This window comes from Bubalus kerabau, chromosome 11 (assembly GCF_029407905.1).
Source record: "Bubalus kerabau isolate K-KA32 ecotype Philippines breed swamp buffalo chromosome 11, PCC_UOA_SB_1v2, whole genome shotgun sequence".
NCBI classification, from domain to species: domain Eukaryota; kingdom Metazoa; phylum Chordata; class Mammalia; order Artiodactyla; family Bovidae; genus Bubalus; species Bubalus kerabau.
The window spans coordinates 106,467,588-106,486,650 of record NC_073634.1 but is presented as its reverse complement, the minus strand read 5'-3'; the positions used below and the strand labels follow the sequence as shown (position 1 = coordinate 106,486,650).

The 19,063-nt window shown below is 62.3% G+C and overlaps 1 protein-coding gene across 2 annotated transcripts; it reads left to right on the top strand.

Annotated features, from left to right (window-relative positions):
• The first annotated feature begins 852 nt into the window (after positions 1-852).
• On the top strand, positions 853-9,561 carry LHX3 (LIM homeobox 3). Of its 2 annotated transcripts, none has more exons than XM_055541529.1 (6): positions 853-940; positions 5,227-5,398; positions 5,985-6,187; positions 6,922-7,073; positions 7,193-7,364; positions 8,079-9,561. In XM_055541529.1, exons 1-6 carry the CDS (start codon positions 853-855, stop codon positions 8,495-8,497), a joined length of 1,206 nt encoding a protein of 401 aa, XP_055397504.1. In that variant the 3' UTR covers positions 8,498-9,561. The 2 variants fall into 2 exon arrangements, with proteins under 2 accessions (XP_055397504.1, XP_055397503.1); XM_055541528.1 differs by lacking the exon at positions 853-940 and adding an exon at positions 2,925-3,018.
• The last annotated feature ends 9,502 nt before the right edge of the window (positions 9,562-19,063 follow it).

Here is a 19,063-nt window from a genome sequence, read left to right as displayed (position 1 = left end):
GCGCCTCCTTCAGCACCGCGGACAGCACCTCCACCCACCCACCCCGCCCTGAGGGTATGGGCAGCCCCCTGGTGTGCCAGTCGGACAGGGCAGTGAGTGACCAGCGGACACTCTGCCCCCAGCCCGGGTGTGTGTGGTGCTGGTGCCAATGTAAGTGTACCATCTGGTAGCCCCTGTCACTGGGGTGCCTTGGTGCTCTCTGCCCGTGGGTCCTTCTGAGTAGTTTCTTTTGGAGGCGCCCTTCCTCAGGCTGCCCCGGGGGAGTGGGAGGTGGCCGCGGCCTGAGACCTAGGGGCATTGCATGCTGGGGAGGTCGTGAGTGCAGAAAGTTCCTCAGGCCCGAAGCAACAGTTGAACAGGGCAGTTCCTGAGGCCAGAGCCTCAGCAGGAGCCTGGACTGGAGGCCGATGGGGGTCTGAGGGTCGGCGGCCTGGACGGTGCTTCCTGGAGGCCGCAAGCGGGAAAGAGCAGAAACTACAAGGTGGAGCACCCGCTTGGGGCGAATCCCCGGCCTCAAGGCAGGACAGGAGCTCAGGGCGGAGCTGCCCAAGGCTGCCTCTCAGGGACGGGCGGGGGTGGGGCGAACGGAGGCCCCGGGGACCTGGGAAGGTGGGGCGGCGGGACGCGGGGGGAGGGCGGGCAGGAGGAGCTGAGGGCGGCAGGCGCGGTCGGGGGAGGTGGGCGGACGCGCCTCCTTCAGCACCGCGGACAGCGCCTGGCCCAGCGGCTCACTTGTCTGACCACGCTCCGCGCACCGGGACACGGGGAGGGCCCAGCCTTCCCCACAGGCGCAGAGGAGAAGGAAAGAGCGCTGCCCGGGCCTCTTGGGTCCGGCCTGGCCCCGAGGCCTCGATGCTCCTGGAAACGGATCTCGAGGGCGACCGAGATCGGCCCCGGGCCCCCGCAACCGCCGGCCTCTGCACCTTCGGCGGGACCAGGGGTAAGAGCCCCGCATGGCCTCCTACAGTCTCCAGACTGGGCAGGAAGACCCAGAGGGGAAAGCGGCACGGATGGGCAGAGGCGAGCAGAGGGACGAGGGAAGGAAGGCGTGCAACACACTAAGGGCAGGGCGGAAAGAGTCTGGGGAGGCCTCTGGTGGGTCCTGAGATGGGAACCTGGGCGAAGCTGGCAGACCCCTGAGTGAGTGGAAGGCCTGGAGCCCCCTTGTGATGGCCTGGGAAGCCTGGACCCACGCTGAAGGGCCCGCAGCTTTTCACAGAGCGCCTGGAGGACAGAAGGGACCTCACACGCATGTCTGGTGGGGAGGGGATGGGGCAGAGAAAGAGCTGCCAAGAAAATCCGGAGACCCCACGCCTCTCAGCTCCCACACAGCCCAGTCCTGCCCCCCTCTAGCCAGCCCAACTGCACAGCGCAACAGCCCTGGGTTGGGTCTCCTGCCCGAACTGCACTCCCCAAGGGCCATTCGGTCACAAGGACGTTGGGAAATAATGGAGGCATTGTTGGCCAGTCGGCCAGATGCCGAGTGCATAGGCCTGCCCGCCCCTTCCCCCGTCAGACCACACATGGCCCTCTCAGGCAGGCCTCCACAGCAGCTGACACTCAACGGCCGACACCCCTATGCACCCAACACCCGCTCAGCTCCCTGGCTTGGACGCCCTTGTCCTGTCCTGAGGAACAAACGTAGCACAAAGTGAAGGGGCACCTTAACTTTGCCCGCATGGGGCCTTTGCTCAAACTGAGATGTGGGGTCTGCTCGGAGCTCAGAGGGGGCTGTGTTTCTCCTACCCAGGTCCTTCCACACCGGCCTCCAAGTAAAGTGTGCAGACCAGGCCACTGGAGGCCAAGCAGAGGCAGGGTACTATGGGGCATCACTGAGGGGCTCCCAGGTGGAACCTCCTGGAGGATGGTACCAACCCCTAGTCCCCCAACACTTTCTGGAGGCCCCCTGCTCCCGCCATGCTCTGTACTGCCGGGACCCACACTGCTGTGTGCTGACTGTGGGTGACGCAGGAGTTTGGCCTGGCCTGTGGTGGGCACCCTCCGGGGTAGGTGTGTCTCTACGTGCAAGGGTGGTGGGTTCCTGCAAGCTCACCTATTTGGACTGGGGGTGGAGGGTAGAAACGGGAAATGGGGAAATGGCGCCAGGGCTTCCTCCGGTGCTAGCAGGTGTGGAGGGAAGAGAGTGGATCCCGGCATTCCCAGCTCCGTCCCTCCTGACCTGGAGTCTTGGCTGCATCGTGGAGTCTGAGCCGAGGACTCTGGGTTCCCTCCGGAGACTCACCCTGCTTCCCCACTCCCACTTCTGGGCTGCAGTGCCCAGGATGGGGCCCAAAAGCTGCTCAGAGCAGGAAGGCCTGAGGTCGGGTCCGCTCCTGGCGGCTTCCCTGTGAGCCCGTGGGCGCCACACTCACCCTCTCTGGGTCTTGGGTCTCGCACGTGCCACCAGGCACTGTGACCAAGCCTCCCAGCTCGGAACCTCTCGGGCCCGAGCCTCAGCGGCGGTAGGATCCAGCTCCCTCCCTGACCGGCAGGCTACCAGCGGGATTTCGCGCCGGAGCCCAGGCCTCAGCCCCGAGCCGGCGCCGGGGCAGGAAGCTTCGGGGCCTGGTCAAGCGCTCTAGGGCAGCGCTGACACGGCTCCTCCCCTGCCCGTCCCTATCCCTGGGCCGGGCACTCGGGGCGGTTTCCCCGCACCGCAGTTCTCCCGGCAAAGGCGCGCAGAGTCCGCGGACGCCAGCGGCGCGTCTCCGCGACCCCGGCCCCGCCCCGCGCCGCGGCCCCGCCCCCCCGCCGCTCCGCCTCCGCGCGGCCCGAGGCTCCGGGCCCCTGGGCGGCCCGCGGGCGCAGCGCCCAGCAGCGCCGGGAGTCGTGCAGACGCCGGCCCGGGGCCATTGAGGCCGTGGTCTCGCCAAGCCCCTGGAAAGTTCAGGACCGGAGAGCCTCGGCGGCTGGCGGCGGGACCCATGGAGGCGCGCGGGGAGCTGGTCCCGGGCCGGGAGTCGGCGGGCGGCGACCTGCTGCTGGCGCTGCTGGCGCGGAGAGAAGACCTGCGCCGAGGTGGGTGCCCCGGCCGAGCGGCTGCGCCCGGGAGGGCGGACCCCGTGGAGACTCAGCGGTCCTCGCTTCCTTCCCAGCCCGGCCACAGAGGTGGCGGGAGCCAGGGAGCGCGGGCGGGAATGGGTACGAGGGCCCCAGCACTGCACGTCCCTACCTGAGCATCCCAGCAGCGGGCTCGCCTCTGGGCCCCTGGAACTGTGTCGTCGGGCATTTCGTCGCGGCGCTGGTGCCGCCCAGGCTGGGGGCCCTCTGGGTCCCAGGACTGGTTTGGAAAATACTCTTCCTTTAGGGAGAGTGTGCAGAGAGCAAACGTGTGTCCCAGTGTCGATGGGGTAGGAGAATCTCCATGAAGGCTGCCTGCACCCAGACCCGCCACACTTTCCGGGCGAAGTCAGACACAAGGGCCAGTGTGGGGCTGGACCCCGGTGGCTGAACTCCCTTAGCTGGAATCTTGGTGTCTGCACTCACATGCACGTGCTCCATTGGCAGGGCTGGTCCTCTTGCAGGAAAACCCCCAGCTCACCCCCAGCGCCTTGGCTTTCCCGTGAACTGGGATGGTCCTCCACGAGCTTCCAAGCAGGCGGGAACCGCAGGATGGGATGGAGCTGGCCCTGGAAGGGTGGGCAGTGGCGGGGTGGGAGCAGGTGGGAAAGGGGTTACATCCAGGCTGTGGGGGTCTCCTCCGTCTCCTACTTCTTTATTTATTTATTTTCCGATGGTTCCTGGGAGGGGTGGCCACGGGGGCTGGGAGGAAGGGGTGGGAGGGCGGAGAGACAGGAAGGGAGGGGTGCGGGCTCCGCTTGAAACGTCTCAAGAGAGCCGGAGGGGATCGGGCCGGCAGGCAAGCGCAAGGCTGTGCTGGGCCGCCAGCGCCGAGGGTAGGAGACCCCGCCAAGGCTGGAGTCGCCATGCAGCGTAAGGCCCGGGTCGCCAGGGCTTCGCGAGAGCGCGAGGGGCGCGGCGGGAGAGGCTTTTGCTCGACGCGGGGCTCCGCGGGTAGCGCGCTCCGGGAGCTGTCCGGGCCGCGGTGCTGAATGCGCGCCGCGCGGGCCTGTCCAGCCACCAGCTCTAAGACGGGTGTCCTCGCCCGCCGCCCTGCCATCGCCGCCCGGGGTTGGGGAGCTAGGGCAGGCAGCAGATCCTCAGGCTCCGCACCCAGGGCCGCGGTTTTGCCCGACGCGGGACCCCGTCCTTCGTGGTGCCCAAGGCTGTAGGAGGGAGGTTGATTCCCTCTTCTCTCAGCATGGGGCAAAGGGAGGTCCCTCGCTGGCCCTTTCGCCGGCTGCCAGGCCGGCCTGGGGCTGGAGGGGGTCCACTGTCAGCGAGGTGAGTGTGCTGAGGTGGTGATATATTTAAGTAGGTTCCAGCTCCTGCTCGAGGCTCTCTGCCCTCGGGAGACTTTTTCTAAATGAACAGATAGTCCTCATGCCCTGAACACCCTGCAAAGCGCCCCCATGGACCTGTGGCTCTCAAAGGCAGGCCTTGCATTTTCCCAGCCTGGTTCCCCCAGAGGCCTGCAGCCCCAGGGGAATAGAACACAAGTGTCTGTGGGGAAGGCAAACTGCCTACTGTGTGTGCTCAGGCATCCATGTTTGAGCAAGAGGACAGAGCGTCCATACATCCAGTCTACACACAAGTACCCCCAGGGCCGCCCAAAGACAGGCAAGGCATCAGTATTCATTTGGTAGCCTGGGGACAGGGCCACGGGGCTGGGCAGCCCCACCTGCCACAAGTCTCTGGCTACCATGGCGCCTGATTGTGCGAGGAAAGAGGGCCATTGGGTGGTGGATGCCCCATGGCCCACGTGTGCCGGGCCTCTGGTGATGGTGAGGACCCGGTTTCCAGCCCAGCCTCTGAGACAGCCCTGGGGGCGAGGGTTTCATTTGAGCTCAAAGTGTGTCCTTCGGGCACTGGAAACGTTTTGCAGTTGAGGGTATCTGAGGGGGTGGCCTGGGTACCCTCCTGCCCCTGAGCATGTTTCTAAGCCTAGCTTCAGTTGTCCTGGATTTCCGCTGTGGGCCAGGCACGGACTTCCAAGCCACACTTTCCCTGAACTCAGGGAACTGGGTGGCCACTCAAGCTGGCTGGGGACGAGGGTGTGCCGGGAAGGGGGCCTCCTGGCAGCCCGGTCCTGGGAGCTGGGTGGGATGGGGAGGCCTCCGGCTCTGTGCGGCGGCCCTGACCGCGGTGGCTCCCCCCCGCCTGCAGAGATCCCGCTGTGTGCCGGCTGCGACCAGCACATCCTGGACCGCTTCATCCTCAAGGCTCTGGACCGCCACTGGCACAGCAAGTGCCTCACGTGCAGCGACTGCCACGCGCCGCTGGCCGAGCGCTGCTTCAGCCGTGGGGAGAGCGTGTACTGCAAGGACGACTTCTTCAAGTGAGCCCGCCAGCTGCCTGGGGCGGGTGGCGCACCCAGGGGAACCCCGGGGCCCTCACCGTAACCAAGTCCGGAGCCCTGAAAACCCCCATCTCCACACCCCTCCTTTTCCCCAAACAGGGCACCCCCGGGGCCTCTCTGTTGGCGGCGGGGCTGGCCCACTAACAATCTTTTAAACTAATTAATTTTGTGAATCATTGAAGCAGTCGTTAAAAAGATAACCCCAAATTTGTAAAGCTCTATTGGACGTGCTCCCTCTTCGTTTTGGTCTTGTATTCGTGCTTAATGGTGGGGATGGGGCTCCTACCCGGCAGAGGACTCATGGGTTTGCAGGTCGGCCCCGGTGGCCAGGGCCCTGCCCTTCCGAATTCACCTCCCCCATCCGGGCACAGAAGACAGCTGTGTGCCCCAGAGCATCCGGATCCCCTTCTCGGTAGTCCCTGCGGGTAGTCTCTGCGACCAGGGGCAGGGCCGGGGACGCCTTCCTCCAGGAACCACCCTGCGCCGCACCGCGTTAGCGGTTCTCCGACCCGCTCCGAGCGAAGGAGCGGCGGCCGCTCTGAGCCGCGCCCTGTGCGTCCCGCAGGCGATTCGGGACCAAGTGCGCCGCGTGCCAGCTGGGCATCCCGCCCACGCAGGTGGTGCGCCGCGCCCAGGACTTCGTGTACCACCTGCACTGCTTCGCCTGTGTCGTGTGCAAGCGGCAGCTGGCCACGGGCGACGAGTTCTATCTCATGGAGGACAGCCGGCTCGTGTGCAAGGCAGACTACGAGACAGCCAAGCAGCGAGGTCAGTGGGAAGGGGCGACGGTCACGGGGCTCGGCCTGGGCACGGCCCACCCTCCCCTTTCCTCCCCTGCAAAGAGGGGCTAAGGCCCGTCCGGGTCGGGTGTGGAGGGATCCTTCCCTCCAGCGTCCCTGGCGAAGCGCTCACAAAGCGGCGAGAACTTAAGCGTCTTCTCTCTGGGCGGGGGCGTTGGCGAGCCCCCGCCTCCAGGTCCGGGAGCCCGGGACAGTTAGCAGACCCGCTCTGAGAAAGCCGGGTCTGGGGTCTTAGCAGCCGCCTCCTTCCCGGGCGCAGGGAGATTGGCCTGAATTACGTGGATTAGCTCTGCGGGTCTGAATTATCGTCCTAAATCCTTGACCGTGAAGATCCGACCCTACCCGCGCCCTTAGAACGAAGAGGAGCGAGGGAGGGTTGGGGGCGGGCAGCGCTTGTCAGTGGGGGGCCAAGGCTGGAGGCGCCTGCTCCTGGATTCAGGGCGGCTGGGTCCCTAAAGAAGGCCGCCGCAGGGCCGCCCCTGGCTGGGCCGGAGCACCGCCCAGCGCGTTTCCTCCAGGGCTCCGGGCACCCGCGTCCCGCAAAACCCTCTGGCTTCCCCGCCGCGGCGGCGAGGCTGGCGGTCGCAGCGGCGGCTGCGGCGGCGGCACCTCTGGCCCCGACGTGCGCGCTCCCAGAGGGAGGTGGGAGCGCCGAGCGGCCGGAGGAGCAGGCCCAGCCTCACGCCTTCCCCCGCGGTGCAGAGGCCGAGGCCACGGCCAAGAGGCCGCGCACGACTATCACAGCCAAGCAGCTGGAGACTCTGAAGAGCGCCTACAACACCTCGCCCAAGCCCGCGCGCCACGTGCGGGAGCAGCTCTCCTCCGAGACCGGCCTGGACATGCGCGTCGTGCAGGTCAGCGCCCCGGCGCCCCCGCGCGCCCTGCGAGCCGCTGGCAAACAAAGGCCACCCCGGGTCCCAGAGCAGCGGCCACTCATCGGCCCCCACCGCCCCTCCCCCCCCCCCCCACCCAGGTGTGGTTCCAGAATCGCCGGGCCAAGGAAAAGAGGCTCAAGAAGGACGCGGGCCGGCAGCGCTGGGGCCAGTATTTCCGAAACATGAAGCGCGCCCGAGGCGGCTCTAAGTCGGACAAGGACAGCGTCCAGGAGGAGGGGCAGGACAGCGACGCGGAGGTCTCCTTCACTGGTACGGGCGGAGTCGGGAAGAGCGTTGGGTTGATTGACTGCCGGAGCCTGGGAATCAATGTCCCGGTCCCCGCCTCTATAGACCCTGGCGCCCATTCCCAAGCCCTGTGGTTTGGCCACTCAGGACCATTGCCCTTCTTCTGAAGGGGGACAGAAACCCTGTGACCTGTATGCGTGTCCCTTGTCAGGCTTTGTCCTGGAGGGAGGGTCTGACCATGCTCCCCCCTGCCCCCACCCAGGGCACTTGGCACTTACAGTGATTTTTTAGGAAGGCAGCAGCACAGTCTTGGGGTGATTAAAGGTCCTAGCTGCTTAGAGTTGGAGGAGGGTTCACCCTCATCTCTGGAACCCAGTTACCTCCTTTTTCCAAAGCAGGGAGCCCCCCCCCCCCAGCTCTTAGTGTCCATCCTCAGAGAGTTTGTTTAGGAGATTGTTTGGCTGCATTGTGACCTTAGGCTACTCACCTAGCCTCTCTGAGCCTCAATTAACTTGTCTGCAAAATTGGGTAGCCTTGGGATCATACTGGATCCCAGCACAGGAGCCCACAGTTCCATAGGAATCAGGTGGGTTGGAGCTGAACAAACTCAGGGGTGAAAGGGTGAGAGATGTGGGCTGACCCACCCTGGTGGGGCACATGGCACCTGCAGGGGGCACTGAGGGGCACCAGAGGTGGCAGCAGGTGCGCACTAAGCAGTGCCCTCTGCTTCCACTGCAGATGAGCCAGCCATGGCCGACATGGGCCCCACCAGTGGCCTCTACAGCAGCCTGGGAGAGCCTGCCCCGACCTTGGGCCGGCCCTCGGGGGCCCCGGGCAGCTTCCCGCTGGAGCACGGAGGCCTGGCCGGCCCGGAGCAGTACAGAGAGCTACGGCCCGGCAGCCCCTACGGCGTCCCCCCGTCGCCTGCCGCCCTGCAGAGCCTCTCTGGCCCCCAGCCCCTCCTCTCCAGCTTGGTATACCCCGATGCCAGCTTGGGGCTCGTGCCCACGGGAGCCCCAGGTGGGCCCCCACCCATGAGAGTGCTGGCAGGGAACGGACCCAGCTCCGACCTTTCCACTGGGAGCAGCGGGGGCTACCCCGACTTCCCTGCCAGCCCCGCCTCCTGGCTGGACGAGGTGGACCACGCTCAGTTCTGACTTGAGTCCCCGCGCCCTCAAGCCTCGGACGTGAGGAGTCTGGGCAGCAGCTCTCCTGCCGGAAGCACGGACTTCTGCAGGACACGGTGCCACGGGGAACAGGATGCAGACTCGGGAGGGTCATTTCTGGGAGTGCCCTCTCCCACCCAGGCAGAGGGACTCTCCCGGTTTGGGTCTGAGAGGCTGCTGCTGCTCAAACTGGGGGCCTCTCGGCAAGCCTTGTTTTGTAAGCAGATTTTTCCCTTTATCGACCAGTTAACCAAGTGCTTGCCACCGTTTCCAGACTGGAAATGTCACCCCGGGGAGGCCAGGCCTTCGCTCCCCTCAGGGGCCTCTGCCCAGACCAGCACAGCCCTCAGGCTGGAAGACGCTTTAATTTCTAAAATTAAAAATAATACTAATTGTGCTTTTGTTTCCCAGGTTCTATATGTCTGAGTTCTCTAGCCCCCTGCTCCACCTCCCCCCAACCCCCTCTTTAAGTCGGAGATCAGGCTGTCCGTCCAGGCAGGAGGTGGCTGCGGGGAGGCCACACCTGCGAACTTCCTCTTCCCTCTGGGGGCCTCCCTGCCACCAAATCCTGTCTTCCCTGGGACCCTCCCCAACCCTCCCCTGGGGCCATTGGCTCTAGATCTTTCGATCCTTCTGGACCCCACTACCCTGGGGGGAGAGGCAGACTCTTGGAACGCTTAAGGAGCTTCCTCCAGTCCAGACTAGGTTTTCGTCCCTGCACCCCCTCCCCCCGACCCGTCACAGCTGCCCTCAGAGCTCAGGCCAAGCCCAGCCCACCGATCTCCATTGCCAAACATCCTCCAGCTCCCGTTCTCCCTGTGGGCTCCAACTGCTCCTGGATTGGACGCCCCACAGGCAAAGGAAGGCCGGGGCGGGGGCTCCTCCGAGCTGCCTCCCTGCCAGATGCTTCTGCCGCTGGCCACCACGGACACAGAGGCTGGCCGTGTGTGGATTCAAGTTATTCCTGAAGCCTGCATCCCCAGCTACCTGTTGTTTCTGTGACGTTCCCCTGTCTTTTATTTATTCTCTGACCATCGGGTCTCTCCCAGACTTCAATAAATTCGTCAGTTACAGTCATTGGAAGGCCTGTATATTCACTGAGGCTTGGGGTTGGGGGAGGAGAGGGCGTTGGGGATGGGGACGGATCTCTGAAAGCTGGAAGCCCCGTTGGAGTAGCTGTTGGCTTCTTGCCAGGGACGACACCTGGTGTGGATCGGGGCCCCTTTGTCCCGAGATCTCCGCCAGGCTTCCGAGCACTGGATGGAGACTTAGGAGAACAGACGGTCCAACCGTGGGTGGAGGGGCTGGGCGTTCCCACTCTGTCCCTGGGAGAGGCGGGCGCTGGGGTGGCCAGGAGACAGGACCAAGCAAAACTGCAGGCTGGAGCAGGCTTCAGCACGGGGAGGGGGACTGCAGGAGTCAACTAGTAGATTCAGGAACGCGGTCACCAGGGGCTCTGCAACTAGGATTCCAGTCCCAGCGACCTGCTAACGTGCTGTGAGAAGCTGAGCAAGTGACTTGGCGAGGAGGAGGGGAGCTCCCCAAATGTCGCCCCTCCATCCCCGACCGCCAGGCAGCCCAAGGGGCTTTGGTCAAGCCACTCGCCCCCTAGTCCCGCCCACCCCAGCATGGTCAGCTCCCTCACCAGCACCTGCTGTTGCCCTGAACCCAGAGCATACCCGCCCCTCCCCCCAAGAATGTTGCTGGCAGCCACCAGGAAGAATGGCAAGGAACGGGGGAGGCCCTTGGGAGGAAATTTGGGGCAATCGAAGGGAGAAGTGGCCCCATCACCCTTCAGTGTGGGGGAGCGCCCAGGGAAGAGCATGGCTGAGTGGAAGTTGGGGTGGGTGGTACTTCAACGCCCTGGTGAGCAGAGGCCTAGTGGCTGGAAGTGAAAGGTGTCCCAGGCTGGCCTGGGGGTTGGTGGTCCGAGATCTCAGCCTCCCAGGGGTGTGGCCGAGCTGAACGTGGGGCACGGTGCTGGGGGGAACCACTTTGGACTCTGTCCTGCAAGGGGCGCCCTCGAGGGGGATGAAGGCAGCCTGTCTGGGTGGGATTCAGCTTTTGGGGAGGGGGCCTGGCTGAGGCGGGACCAACGCTGCCACCTCCGGCAGCCCAAGGGGAGTATAAATCCTCCCGTCGCCGCGGCCCCCCGCACCACCCCCAGCCTGGAGACCTCCCCCAGGCCGCCTGGGACCTTTCAGGCACTGACAGGTTAATAAAGTGCCAAGTGTGCCCAAGGGAGCCTCCGCCTGGTCGGGGGCTCCCAGCTGGCAGCGCGTCCAGGCAGCAACCGGGCCCCAGACCCCAGTCCTGGTTGGGGTGGGGGGAGAGTGGACCCCGTTGGGGCCGCGCCCCGCGTCCCAGCCGGCCTTTCGGGGGAGCGCTCAGCTGAGTGGGGCTCGCGGTCAGCCGGGCAGTGGACAGTGCTCGTGTACACACCTCGCGGGTCTGTCTCCCCAGTTGGGCGGAGCGCCTGGCCCCGGGTGACCACCTTCCCGCGGGCCCCGCGCGGGCAGACACACGGGCTTCCAGGTACCGGCCCAGCTCAGTCTGCGGACGTGACCCTGGACTGGGGCGGGGCGGGGGGGCCAAAGCCCGAACCGAGGCCGAATGAGGACGCGGGCGGGGCCGATCTCAGGCAGGGAGGACCTCAGGTGGGTCCGCAGAGGAAAGTGGACGCCCATCTTACGGGCCCCTGCGGGGGTCACCTGGAGACCACGACGACTTATTTCCCACGATGGACCCTGTTAACCAGGCGGGGCATCTAGAGGCGTGTGGGTGTTAGCGCAGGATGCGGTTCCGGGCGCCCTGTCTCCCCGCGGATACGGGCGATGGGCGCCCAGCTCAGAGTCCAGGGGCGCGCCCACGAGGGGTTTTCCCGCCCAACCGGCTCCTGGCAGCCAGGGCCCTGCGAAGCGGGTGGGCGCAGGGTCTTGGGGCGGGGCCGGGGGGCTGGGTGGGGCTGCCTTCCGGAGGCTGGAGCTGGGGGCGGCGCCGCGTCAGCCCCGGACTCCCTCCGAATTGCGGCCAGTCGGGGTGGGAGGGGGGCTCGGGGTGGGAAGCACCCTGGCTGGGAGGCGGGACACACCTCAGCATTTTTTTCCTGAGGGGCTAGGGCTCGTTCACTTTTGAAAAACAGTAACCTCTGTAACGTAATACTTAAGAACTTTAAATTTTAACATAAGCGGAATACTCATCTTGACCGTGTTATCACGTTCATTTTTGAACCCGACGATTGCATACATTATCAAAGGTAAATACCTGAATGATAAAAAACAATTTCGACCAGTATGTAAAAGGACTTCTTTCCTTTTAAATATAAAATTTCCTCAGGGCGGGTGAAAGCTCTGAAATCAGAGACACCCCTTCTTCCCCCCACCTCTCCTGGAGACCTGGGGACCCACTGGCATCTCTTCCGCCAGCAGATCCGGCGGTTGTGTCTTGGGGACTGGCCCCCGCCTGGGGCAGGAGGGGGTTGGGGTCCCAAATCCCAGGAGCTTGCCTGGTTAAGTAGCAAAACGATAAATCAGTGGGTTTTCAAAGGACTCAGTCGGGAGTTCTGAATCCCAGGGGTTGTAATGATCAATTCTTTAAGCCCATAATTGTTCAAATTACTCTGAGCAACATAAAACATTAATTTTAAGAAATTTAATAGAAAAAAGCTCTTCAAATCCACAAGGAGATAAATGACACCCAGCATTCCGACCTTTTTCCATACCTTGGTGACATTGAATAATCTGAAAGGTATTTACATTTTCATTCTTCGTGGGACGTGTTGACAAGCTTTTGGCCGTGGGCGAGGTGCTCAGTGGCACGCGGGCCCCCCTCCCCCCTAATTAATGGGGGAGCAGCGACTTCATAAGCAGAATTTTCATCAGTCTGCCTGGGTGACCTGCGGTGACGGCTCCCACCCCCCGGCACTGATGCAGCGTGGCTCATTTTTTACCATAAAAATATTCCCTTCTGACCAGCAGAGCCCCCTTCGGCATTCAAAAAGAGATAGGAGCCTAAGAAGCAGCTGTCTCGGGGTAGGGGGGGGCATTGCAGGAATGCAGTCCAAGGCCAGACCTGGGAGAGAAGTATGCAAACTGCAGACTCCAGAGTCAGGGAGGCACACGTGTGCGTGTACGGGAGCGTGTGTGTGTGTGTGTGTGTGTGAGAGAGAGAGTGTCACAGCGGGTGCGGAGGCCATCCCCGAAGGAGTGGCCATAAGCCCCCAGATGCTCACGCAGTCCTCAGTTCCACATGCTCCCAAGAGCCCGTCCAGACAGTGGGACGTGCCCACCGGGGTCACACCTGCAGAGCTGGGGCTGGAGTCAGGTCCCGGGGAGCATGAGAGACACAGGATGAGGATGCCCAGGGCTCCCCTGAGCCCCACGCCTGTGGTTAAGGACCTGGTGGAGCACACAGGCTCCAGCTAAGGGACCTGGGACCCTCCCCTCCATTCTACTTAATTGCTGCAGCTCTGTGACCACGGGTGAGCTGCTCATCCTTTCTGAGCCTGAGGAGTAGCACGTATAACCTGCTCTCCAGGTTTGCTAGGACACTTCCCAAGGCAAAGCCGGAAGCAGGCACCACTGAAGCGCCCCCGCACACCGTTCTTAGGGCAAATCCCATTGACCAGGAGGTGGTGGGACCCACCAGACCACAGGGAGCCGCACACACTCGGGACTCAGGACACAGAGCTCTGTGGGGCATGGATGCACACGCCAGCGACACTCCTACGCACACACCTTCACCCCCTTTCCACACAGCTCACACTCAGCCCCCTGTGCACCCACGCTCTCTGAGAGCAAAGGCACGTGAACCAAGGTCAGATGGGGGGATCCCAGGCTGTTGTTCCAGAGGTCAAATGCCCGCCTCGGTCAGGCTTGCATCAGACCTGCCCCAAGGCAGGGGCATGGACAGGGTCGCCCCAGGACCGTTCCCCTACCTTTTGGGTCTGGTTGCTGTGAGGGGAACCCCACTTCCCTCTCAGGTTCTGGAAGCACTATGGTTCCCTGGGATGCTTTTTTTTTTTTTTTTTGATGTGGACCAGTTTTAAAGTCTTCATTGAATTTCTTACAACCTGAAGCTCTGTGTTCCCAGTCCCGAATATGTGCAGCTCCCTTGGGTCTGTGGGTACCACTGCCTCCAGGTCAGTAGGATTTAAAACCAAAGCAGGCTTTATGCTTTGTTATTTGAGGCCAGGAGGCACGTGGCGTCTTAGCTTCCTGACTAAGGATTGAACTCGCACCCCCTACATTGGAAGGTGAAGTCTTAAACCACTGGACCAGACTGCCAGGGAAGTCCCCCTGTGCTTGAGAATGGAGGGGCGGGGAAGCCAGATGGAGTCAGGGGTGGCTCACACCCATCTGCCCTGCTCCGGTCAGTGTCTGCCCCCCTGCTCCGGTGGCAGGTGGAGTGAGGAATGACTGGAGGAGGTCCTTGTCCACTTGGACCCCATCCTAGAACCTGGCGGCTTCCCTGCTGTCTCAGATGGTAAAGAATCTTCCTGCAATGCAGGAGACCTGGGTTCGATCCCTGGGTTGGGAAATCTCCTGGAGAAGGGAATGGCTATCCACTCCAGTATTCTTGCCTGGAGAATTCCGTGGACCGAGGAGTCTGGTGGGCTATAGTCCACGGGGCTTCAAAGAGTCAGACACGGCTGAGTGACTAACACTTTTGCTTTCACACTTCTCACACTAGAACCTGAGGGCTGGGAGGGACGCCGTGGCCCAGCCCCACATTGTGGTCCCTGCTCAGCACCGCGGCAAGCCCTGTGTCCTCATCCATCAAAGGGATGATCCTGGTCATCGCGCCCAGGAGGAGGTGCTCACAGTTCCGGCTCCAGGGAGACAGGGATCAGAGCCCTGGAGATGCTGCTCCACGCGGTCAGGATGCTGGGAGGAGAGAGATCGGAGCCCCGGGCACTGCTGGTGGGAATGTCCACGGAGCAGCTGAGGAGAACTGCTTGATGGATCCAGAGATGGAAACCTTGAATCACCATGTGATGCCGCCGTTTCACTCGTAGGTCAAATCCACAGGACCCAAAGACAGGGACTCAGACAAGCACCTGTGCAAGCGTGTTCGCTGCAGCCACAAGGCGGAAGTGGCCCAAACATCCATCCGTCCGTGCGTGAACGCGGACAGTGGGCCGCCTCTACCATGGGGTGGGGCACAGACTCGCTGCAACTCGGGAAGTTAGAAAGGCCGTGCTGCGTGAAGGAGTGAAGTGAAAGTCGCTCAGTCGTGTCCGACTCTCACAAGCTGAGCCACTAGGGAAGCCCAAGAATACTGGAGTGGGTAACCTATCCCTTCTCCAGGGGATCTTCCTGACCCAGCCAGACACAAAAGGCCACACACTGTATAATTCAGTCTCTACCAAGTGTCCAGAACGGGTGAATCCATAGAGACAGGAAGTGGATTCAAGGTTCTGCAGTGGGCGGGATAAGGCGTGACTTGTCCCGGGTTTCTCTTCGGGCAGGAGGAGGAGCTTTGACTCAGGTGGTGGCTGCACCTTGTAGACTTTAAAATGGGTCATTTTCTGTCGTGGGGATTTCACCTCAGTTATACAAAGGGTGCGCACTCACCCTCCCAGGCAGGGCTGGCTCACAGCTAACACGAAGAACAGGAAATCGTGGGATTAGGAGAGCAAGGGGGGCCACGTTAGAGCCCCCTCCCCTCCCCCTCCCCAGTCCAGCTGGCTCCTGGGATCAGCATCAGGGTCCCACCCCTTCAGGAGCTCCCTCTCCCTCAAAGGCCTTCCCAGAGTCTCTCCCCTCTGCCCCCTCCCCTCCAGGGTGGCGCACACAGAGGGTCCTCAGCACCGCTGCGGGGACAGGGGGACAGTGTGTCTGCGCCCTGCGTCCCCGGACCCCACCTGCAAGATAGCGGCCTGGCCGCAGGAGCACACTCCCCAGCTAAGGACAGCGGCCTGCAGTCACCAGCTTCCAGCAAGTGACGAGAATGGATGCTAACGACCTGTTCCCCGTCCTGGAAAGGGCTTGTCAGGACCGGCGCGGGATGTGGAAGACCCCACTGCTAGGGGGAGGCCTTCCAGGCCTGCTGGTCATTCGGGGAGTGGCTCACTTGTGTCCCCTGGCCATTGTCCCCAAGGCAGCCTGCCCTGACCGCCAGCCTAGTTTGACCTCCAGAAAGGTCAGAGGTTAAGACCTGTGATGTTGCCGGGTGATACCGTGACATGGTGACACAGATTCCCTTCACATTCTGCCCCCCGCCCCACTTTCTTTCTTTGCTGGGGAAACAAAGCTGGCTGAGGCTGAGTAAGTGCCCAGTGCTGGCAGTGGCCGCTGGGCTTCTGCACTCTGGAGAGCAGGGGAGGCCGGCAGCCAGCCACGGCCAGCTCTGAGCTGTGGGCACGGGTCCCCAGGTGATCGCAGGTGGATGAAGGGAGGGGTGACAGGAAGGAAGGGGTCCTCAAGCCTCCATGCTGCTTGGGCACCTCACGTGACACTTACTCCTCCCAAAAAACTGTGGCCGGAGTATCAAGCCTGCAGACAGGGGCCCCCAACCTCACTGCGCCTGGCATCTGGGTGGGGTGTGGGGAGTGCGTTCCCTCCACGGGGGGCCTTGGAAGCCAGGCTCGTCCTGGGGCATGCATGCTCAGTTGCCCCAGCCACGTCTGACTCTTGTAACCCCGTGGACTGTAGCCCATCAGGCTCCTCTGTCCATGGGATTCTCAAGGCAAGAATACTTGAATGGGTTGCCATTTTCTTCTCTGGGTCATTTTCCCAACCCAGGGATCAAACCTGCATCTCTTAGGTCTCCTACATTGGTAGGTGAGTTCTTTACCGCTAGCGCCACCTCGGACGTTCCTGACCTGGGACAGGAGTTTCCTAAACCTTCTGGAAGATTCCATCTTGGCTGGTCAGCCAGAAGCTGCTGAGGCAAGACCCTCAGCTGGCCTTTTCTTGCAGGGAGGGGGGGCTCCCTCTCTCCATGACAAATGCTCTCTGTTCAGAGCTTGGCTAATCTTTAGAATGACAAGGTTTAAAGTTTAATTAGCAAGTTCCTCTTATGCAAACTCTCCTCATTAAACTAAGTGCCCTATTAGTTAAAAGGACGCCCGGTGGGGGTGGGTTCTGAACACACCGCTGGCAGGGCTGAGGGGGACCAGGAAGCGAGGAGTTTTACGAGCTGCTGCGAGCTGCGTGTGACCTGAGCCTGAGCCGGGTGGTAGCTGAGGTGGGCGGAGTTCTCCCCTCAACCTTCAGGTGACACCAGGCTTCAGAACAGAGCCGGGTGGGGAGGGTGGCTGGCTGGCAGGGAGGTGAAATATGGGGGCATGGGGTACCTGACTGCCTGGAGAGATGATGTCACCCTTGGGGACCACCTAGCCCAGGGCCCTCCAGGGATCTGAAAGATGGCCGGTGGGTGAGAGCTTCTGGGGTCCTCCCTGGGGTCTCCTGGGGGTCCCTGGCCTCCTGGCCCATCTCCTAGGTCAAGAGGGCAGAGGCCGCTGCCCGGGCTTGCAAACTAATGCCGATGGCTCATGCTCTGCTTAGGAAAGTGGTGTGTGCTCATCCTGCAAAATTTGACAAATGTAGAAAAACAAACTTCACTCCACCCTCCCAGTGCCCTGAATTCCTCTAACTGAAGATGCCATGTTGGCGTAGCTCCATCCAGACTTTGTTCACTGTGGCTCGTGTGTCTGGGGGCTGCCGCAACCACACACAACTGCTTCGTGACCTGCTTCTTCTCTTTGGTGTCACAGCCTGGCCGTTTCCTGGGCCACGAAATCTCCTTTCTGAGATGTGTCTGCTGATGGCTTTATCTGAGGTCTGACTGGCCAATCAAGCCCCTCCTGTTGTTTGTACTGGGCTCCTGGGGGGTGTCAGCTCCCAGCAGAATCGACAGGGTCCAGTCTGGGCAGGAGGGGGCCGCTCGCCAGGCTGGCAGGGCCACACTGGCACAGTTGCCCCTCCCTGTACGTCTCTGAGTCCAGGACCCACCAGGGAAGGGTCAGCCTCTTCCTTCTCCAAGGGCACCTCCCTGACTGAGGGACCAACCCTGTGCAGACTTCCTCTCCTTTTCTAGAAGGTTCCCATATCAAGGCTACTCCCATCCCCAGCTATTGATATAATCTTCTTGTCTCTGATGGGGCTCTGAGCACCGTCTGGGGGCTCCCACCCACTCCCAGCTCTCTCCTCCCCCACTGGGGGTCCCTGGCTTGGTCCTGCGGAGTTTCTCCAACTTCAGTCCTGAGACTGCTGTTCTCAGAGGCTCCTGGATGCTCTGCATAAGCATGTAACTGTGAGTTGTGCCAGCGTGGTGGCTCGGGCCTGGAGGTGGGTGAACATGGTTGTTGGCTTGGGGAGGATCTCGGTTGGTGGGGGGCGGGTGCTGAGAGGAAGCAAGGCTTCTTTCTCTGGGAGCAACTGGGTGGACTCCTCCCAGTCAGAGGAGGTTCGCATCTGGGGTTAGACTTTGGGTTTGGGCAGCTTTCAGCCATGGTCTCCGGAGGACACAGAGATGGAAGGGGTGCCCTGGGGACCAGCTGGGAAGTGGGCAGGATGTGGGTCCAAACCAAGAAGGGTGGGGGTGCAGGAGAACCACGAGGCCGCCCAGGACCAAGCTGCTGCCGCTCCTCCAGGTCACCTGTCCATGCGACGCCGTCACTGAGATGGCCCTCACCTTGCCACGTTTCCCCACCTCCTGCCATCCTGAGTCCCATGGAGTTTTCCCCTGCTGGCTCCCAGCCCCTCCTCCGGCCCAGACATACAGGCATATGGCCTCCCTGCTGGCTGATGAGCTGGGGGCTCCAGTGGGTCTGGGGGCCTGTGCAACCCCTCACCCATCCCGCCGGCCTGCGCCGTCCACCCCTACATCTGGCCGTGCATTTTGTCCATCTGGCGCTTTGTGCGTGGGCTGGAGGTGGCCGGTGGGTGGGCAGGCGCCCCACGAGGGTCTAGGCCAATGGGAGCCCCTCCCCAAGAGGCCGGCCGGCCCACCTCCTGCCATGTCCTTTAACAAACACCCTGAAGGATTTTTTTTCAATGGAACTGTCTCCTAGCTTCCCCCAGTCGCTGGCGATGAGATGAGAGGGGTTAATGTTCACAAGGTTGGGGTCAGGGGGCAGCTGTGGGGGTGGGGGAACCCAGGCAGCCTTAAGGGGCTGGATGAGGCTGCCTCCTTCCTCCTGCACCCTGCCGTCCTGGGTCCAGCCTCACCATCCCGGGGCCGTCCGGAACAGGGGGACAGAGACCCAGGGCAGTGGCCGAGAGACGGGGGGCCACCGCGGAGCCCACGGGCTCACCGCCTGTGTCTTCAGGAAGGGAGCAGCTTCAAGCCAGGAAAATGCAGACTTCCATGCCCACTGCTTCTCCGATTGGGCTTCAAGGAATCTGCTACTTGCTGTTTTCTGGTTTTAATCTTGACCCATCAGTCATCAACCAGCTTGTGATTCCAGCTGATATGTTTAATTAAATGACGGATTCAGACTTTTAGATCAGTCTCTTACTGACTTTGTAAACAGCGTTGGAAACCTAAGAAGACATGAGCCGCCCTGTTTCTAAGTTTACTATGTTTTTTATTTTTTCTTCATTTTATTTA

Coding starts and splice junctions, on each gene's coding strand:
- LHX3 (XM_055541528.1), top strand. CDS start 2,925: ATGGAGGCGCGCGGGGAGCTGGTCCCGGGCCGGGAGTCGGCGGGCGGC. Junction 6,188..6,921: donor CGAGACAGCCAAGCAGCGAG/GTCAGTGGGAAG, acceptor CCCGCGGTGCAG/AGGCCGAGGCCACGGCCAAG. Junction 7,365..8,078: donor CGCGGAGGTCTCCTTCACTG/GTACGGGCGGAG, acceptor CTTCCACTGCAG/ATGAGCCAGCCATGGCCGAC.